The following is a 6,192-nucleotide window of genomic DNA, read 5'->3' as shown; positions in this document are numbered from 1 at the left end:
CCGCCGCGACTTGCTGTAAAAACGCAGCGCGTGAGGTAGCTTTCCATCAATGCAAGCGAGGTGCGCGCCAGCGCTGTAGCAGACGACACGAAGCTCCTCCCCCGGGCCCCTGTGCGCCGGCGCGGCTTTGCTTCGATGCGCGAACGCGCCGGATCCGCTGGCGCTCCGCGGAGCGCGGCCACGCGGAGCCGTGTTCCCAAGGCCGGGATACATGGAGCGTTTTCTACGGCGTTTTTCGCCCAGCAGAAAACGCTGAGGCGGCGCAACGCGCAACTTGCGCCGGGTCGGAATACATGGAGCGAAAAAGCGGTGGGTGCCGCCTCAGTGTGGCCAGACGAGCTAAAAATGCTTTTCTCAACACGAAACGCACAAATAAAGTATAAAGACCATTTTTGTATTTTTTAACAATTAAACGCAAGCAATAATTGCTAACAAATTGTCTATAACTCGTTTACTTGCTTTTGAGAATGTCTCAATATGTTTTGTGCCTGTTTAGCGGAGAGTGCGCGTTGGAAAATTGGTGGTATGGCCACGCTGTGCGTGATCGGCAGAAATCGAGGCACAGAAGTATAGTGTACTAGAATTAGGAGTAGTGGGTCGAGGGAAGGCGGTGGGCTGAAGCTGTTTACGCCGACGCCGACAGATGGCGCTGCCGCTCCCTTCACCTCTTCACCTGGCAAGCGCGCGCTCGCTCGCAGCAGCTCGGCGAGTAGCTGATGATCAGGCAGGTATGCTCCTGAAGTTATTCGGGCTCTACGAGGTTTAATCTTACATCAGACATTTATGGAAGAAAGGCAGATAGTCCTCTCTTGTAAAGTCATAAACGTTCCCTGTGACGTATGGCTGGCGTGCGTTCACTGTAGGTCACATAGGCATGTGAAAAGTCTGATTGCATTGGAAATATATACAAAATGGCTTTATTTGCAATAATTCGCAATATTTCCGAGAAAACGCAAAGCTGCACTGGTGGAATTGAGGGAGCCGTGGACGAAAGCAACACCATCGTAGTTCCAAAACTTGTGCAGTGCCCGGAGCTCAGATGGTTTAGGGACTTCGCTTAGCTGAAACTCATAATTCTCGCGAGGCTGACATAACTCCGCTGCTTCGTCATTCTGGGACGTAGTAATCGGTGATATATTCCCTTGTGTGCACTGCCTCTTGGCCGACAGGTCGCTGGGCACTTGCGAAGACGTTCTTTTTCTTGCTGGCCTCTCGCGCGAGGGCTTTTTGTACAGATACGCGGGAAGGTTAGGCCGAATTTTTGGTTCCGCATCTGGCGAAAGAAATGGCTTGCCACGTGGTATGCGCACCTCCTTGCCGTTGATGATATGCACATAGTCTCTTAATATGTACTGCTCTTCAAAATGCAGCTCACACACGGCATCCGTCATTTCCAGGGGCTTGTGCGCACGATGCAAGTTGCGCTGCCATGTGCGGCGCCTTGCTTCGTCTTCAGGAACCACGAATAATGATAATTTCGGAGCATCCTTCACTCCACTGCAGCCGGTCCTACATCCAGGAGCAAAACAATAGTTTCTCCGCCGAAGTTTGCTCATCTCGTAATATCATGGGCTGCACAGCGCAGCAGAGGTGAAATCAAGACGCACATGAATTAACGTACGGAGGAAAAACGCTTGCCCACGACGATCTTGTTGAAACCAGCGCGCGTACCCTACGTATATGCGTGCACGTGCTAAGATTGCCGTTTCTCGTACGGTCAGTGGATGGCTCCTACCTGTTTCCTGGAGAAAGTCACGGGGTACACTGAATTGTCTTCTGACAATGGAATTTGGGGAATTACACCTATGTTAAAAATGGCTGAGGCTTAACTTGGTTAAGCCTGGAGAATGCGAAGCATCATCGTGTCGCGTAATTTGGAGGCGCACAACCACAGCGACGGCGCGAGGTGGGCCCCCGTTTCTCCACTGTCATGACGTCATCGTGTCACGTGGTGTGACGTCATTTATCACGTGATTTGGAGGCGCACAACCACGGTGAAGGGCTGAAGTGGTAGCTAAAGTAGTATGCTTCGCATAAAAGCATAACAGAGCATGACACACTGAAAATGCACTCCAAGGCAGAGCGCGCTCCCCGTGAAACAAGCCGGCGCCTATCGCAGCGAGCTCCGGAGTATAGGGAAGCGCACCTGAAGTTTGCTCCCACTGCACCAGCGCCACTTCTCCCCTGCCGGTCATTTTGGCGTTCCTGTCCGGGCACGTCGCGGGCGGAGCGCATTGAGCCAGCAGCCTGTCGACTGGTACGCGCGTGCTGCCAGTGCTGCTCGCGCAGCTGGCACTCTCTCTTTCATTGTGAGCACGTGCCGTCCTGCTCCCGGGCGCCCAAAAGTGTTGTTGCCGCTCGCTGTGAATTCCGCGACGTTCTAAGAGTGGAGAAACTTGTTGTGTCTGGGGCTGTCACAATAGTTCTCTGAACATCGGCGGCCAAGGACTGCCCGTGGAATTCTACAGATTTCCTGGAGATGTCCTACATTCTTGGGGAAAAAAAATTTAATATTGGAAAATTGTAACGTACAGTAACGGAAATATGGAAGGTAATGGTCCACCCTTTCTATATGCAGCAAAATCTTAAATATTTTTCATCGCTCGTATCAAGTAGTTGACGATAGGAAAAACGTTAATACTGAAAAAATGCAAGCCTATCGATGGGAGATTGCTATAGTGAAATCTTCCAGTATATGAAAAAAATGCGTTCATACACTTTTTCCTACTAAAAAACGTTTTTGTCCGGAATTGTTGGGTATGAAATGGATGAGAACGAGAAACGGCAGGTCTCGATAACTGCTATGGGCAGGGTGAAGTAAGCTTTTTCCTGTTGCTAAACACATTTGGCATGTTGCACGCGTAATATTATTTCTGAGCACTTTTTGCTGTAATTCACTAAGCATGCAGTGTTTAGTAAAGCTCGCGTTAACGAAACTCATTTCTTTTGCCATTTTTTCTTTTGGAGACTGACAACAGCTAGCGGCGTTATGCAGACGCGTGTGAGGCAAGGTCAGTGATCGCCTCAATGTTCCGACTTGTGACGCCTGGCTCAATTTTCGAAGCTGCTTTAAATGTAAAAAATTTCTAAAAACAAAAATAATCAAAATGTTTGCTTGCACATGAATGAGCGTTTGCATATGAGCGATATGGCTCTGCAAATAAATTGTTTTGGGGATGCGCGTGCGCTGTAATCGGCATTAAAATAAATATACCAACCGCTTATCTCCGTTGTAGCGATTGACCAAACTAGAGCATTTTTTCTCTTTGCCGTACATAGCAAGAAGCTGGTAGGCGCATTTCGTGAGTGTTTTCGTTTTTCTCCTCAGCCTCGCGTGTCGCCTTAAGGCCACTTTATTTTAAGTTAAAATAAAAATTATTTCCATTATTATTCAGCGAAACACGTAACAAAATCCTTATTATTTGGCCAACAAACCTGCATGCACCTAACTGCTCAGCTACCCAACGAAATTAAGCATTTTGCGAAGATGCCCGCGCCAAAAAAAATGGTATTTAATCGAATTCCACGTCTTAAATGACCTCGTCATTTGCTTGCGATACACATTTCGCCGTTACGGTACCGGCTTTTTCATCAACAATCTGCTTCACGTAGTGGGCCTGATCCACTAGCAGTTCATTTTTCAAGTTTGCGCAGCGAAAAAAAAAAATTCACTGTCCACTATTTCTTTTAACCTACATCTCAGAGCGTACTGCCTCGACAGAAAGAAATGCGAACAGCGCAGTGCCTAGGCGCTCCGCTGTGGGAATTTATTTTCGTCACGCTTATACTTGGCTCGCAACACAAATACGCTAGAGACATCCGTGATACAATAATGTACCACTCTAGCGTCTTTTTGTTACTACCGAGATAAAAACGCGTTGAAGATAAATTCCGACTGCGCAGCGCGTGGGCGCCGTGCTGTCCGCATTTTTTCCTAGCGCCCCTGTACATTTTGCTAATCCTCTGAAGCTCGTCAGCGTTCAAGCAGGAGGGAAAAAGCTCGCGACTGCAAAAAGAGATTTGCAGGCTGGTCAACACGTGCTAGTACGTGCAGAACTGGCTTTTTTTCAGGAGAAAGCGCGCTGCTCGCGTAGCTACTGAATGGGAGGGAGACCGGTTTGCCCGGACAGAAGTGCGGAGTCGGTCGGAGAGGGCGCTTTTCAGTGGCGTCCGCAGCGCCCCCCTGCGAAGCTGCGGTCCCCTATGAGGGGGCTGCCAAGTGAAAGGCGCAGCAGCGCCGCCGCGCGGCGGCCCGAGATTTCGGCGCCGCCTGCTTCACGCGCTCCGCTGGCGCGGAGCTTCACTCGCCCCACTACTCCTAATTCTAGTACACTATAACAGAAGTGAGCGACGCGTCTGAGTCTCTTTCCAGTCGCTGATCCAACGCGGAGCACATCTATCTGCCTTGGCTGATTCGAGCTGTGCTTGCTCGGTGCAAATTTAGACTTCGGGCGCACTGCGAGCAGCATAGGGAAGATTTTTGGATCGAGTACACAGCGCTACCTCGACTGCCTTCATGGGTGCACTTCGTCGTCTGCTGCTTTTAAAGAAAAAGTTATTGCTGATGAAGCTGCTCCAAGAAAAGAAGAAAAGGAAGAGGAGGTTCTGGGTGCATCCAGTATGGGAGGCAAGAAAGCAGGAGGGCGAATTCCACACCGCGGTAAGTACCTTTTGGTTGATTGCGAACGATCGTACGCTCTTCATCCCGTGTAATACCCTGCTACAGTACGAGTGAAATCCTAAAGTAGCACCGCTATTCCTGCTTGCACATTCTATAACCATCAGAGTTTACACCGTTCGGAGAGCACCTTACATCAGACAGGTCTTCCGGCTTATTTTTCGTGATACATTCTGGATGCAAACTAGTGTAAAAAAACGCGAGAATGGCTTTACATGAGCTGCGGTAATTGCACTCAAAATGAAAAAGTTCGTACAGCGCGTCATCGCAAGCGCTTACATTTCGGTAGAGGTGTCTTCCTACATGCTACTTTTGAAAATCACTGTTGTTGCGCCGTCCGCCTAGTACTCGCACTGACTTCAGCCAGTGGAGCGCTCGACTGCTGACCCGAAAGACGCGGGTTCGATTCCGGCCGCGGCGGTTGAATTTCTGTGCAGGCGAAATTCTAGCGGCCCGTGCACTGTGCGATGTCATGGCACATTTTCTTATATGGGAATTATTTCAAAGATTGCTTCCTTGCTTCTGACCTATGATTAAAGCTTCGAATACGCTTCGCATGGGCCGAGACATGCTGTCGGGAGCTCGGCATTCTCCCGAAAGGCGTTTATTTTGCTATAAACAGCGAGCATGATCCTCCTGCATACCAATCCCGACACCGCGCGACGCGTGACAGGAATCGTGAAAAAGTTTGATTGGAGACTGGGAGGGACTGGCTGTGTATATCTCAAAGAAACGCTGCAAGGTGTAGTGACCACTGCATTGTTCGCTGGTTGTTCCCCGATTGGTTGTTAGCTGCATTTTAAAAAGTGCTGTACCTTGACGGGGATGCAGTGACAGGATAGGAGAGCAGTTGTGTCATGGTCATAAAGAGCGGTATGCACTTAACAGATTTATGTTTGTTTTGCTGTCATTACTGCAGTACAAAGTCATGAGAAAAGACCCGCCAATGTTTTTCCGGTACTACCGGATGTATCCGGAAGAATTTGATCTTCTTCTCAAGATTGTCCGGGAGGACTTGGAGCGCCATCATCTGTGTAGAGAGCCTGTTTCCTCAGAAGAAAGGCTGGCGATCACCCTCAGGTACTGCAACACTTGTGACGATACTAATGTTTTCACACAAGTTATCATCGTTTTTTTTTTATTGTATACAGGCACCTCTCCTCAGGGATGGCCATAAAGCAAGTGGCCATGGTGTTTCGGGTAGCACCATCAACATGCAGGCTCGTGATACATGGCACTTGCCGAGCTCTCTGGAAGAATTTGGAGCCGCTCTACATGCCTGTGAGTATTGCTCGCCTCTTATTGGGTAGCATGTATGTTTGATACATATTAAAAACCCAAAAGTGCAGTAATATAAACTATATAGTATAAGGGCTGAGGTGCAGTAATATAAAAAGCACAATAAGTTTTGGCATTTCACTCGCATGCAAAACTATTCCTTCACCATGGTGAGCCTTTTTATTTCTGCTTTCTAGGATCCAGGACCTGAGCAGTGGGAGACCACGGCACGGGAC

General features: G+C 48.9%; 1 protein-coding gene across 1 annotated transcript; it reads right to left on the bottom strand.

The window, feature by feature from the left end:
- Positions 1–917: 917 nt before the first annotated feature.
- LOC149345108 (uncharacterized) lies at positions 918–1,595 on the bottom strand. The gene has a single exon (XM_089547368.1). It carries the CDS (start codon positions 1,554–1,556, stop codon positions 918–920), a length of 639 nt encoding a protein of 212 aa, XP_089403494.1. The 5' UTR covers positions 1,557–1,595.
- Between the last annotated feature and the right edge of the window lie 4,597 nt (positions 1,596–6,192).

This window comes from Amblyomma mixtum, chromosome 5, assembly GCF_055824585.1.
Source record: "Amblyomma mixtum isolate Tamu chromosome 5, ASM5582458v1, whole genome shotgun sequence".
NCBI lineage: Eukaryota > Metazoa > Arthropoda > Arachnida > Ixodida > Ixodidae > Amblyomma > Amblyomma mixtum.
This window is presented reverse-complemented; position numbering and strand designations above follow the sequence as displayed.

Bases quoted from the DNA above. Each gene is read 5' to 3' on its own strand.
- LOC149345108 (XM_089547368.1), bottom strand. From the start codon at position 1,556: ATGAGCAAACTTCGGCGGAGAAACTATTGTTTTGCTCCTGGATGTAGG.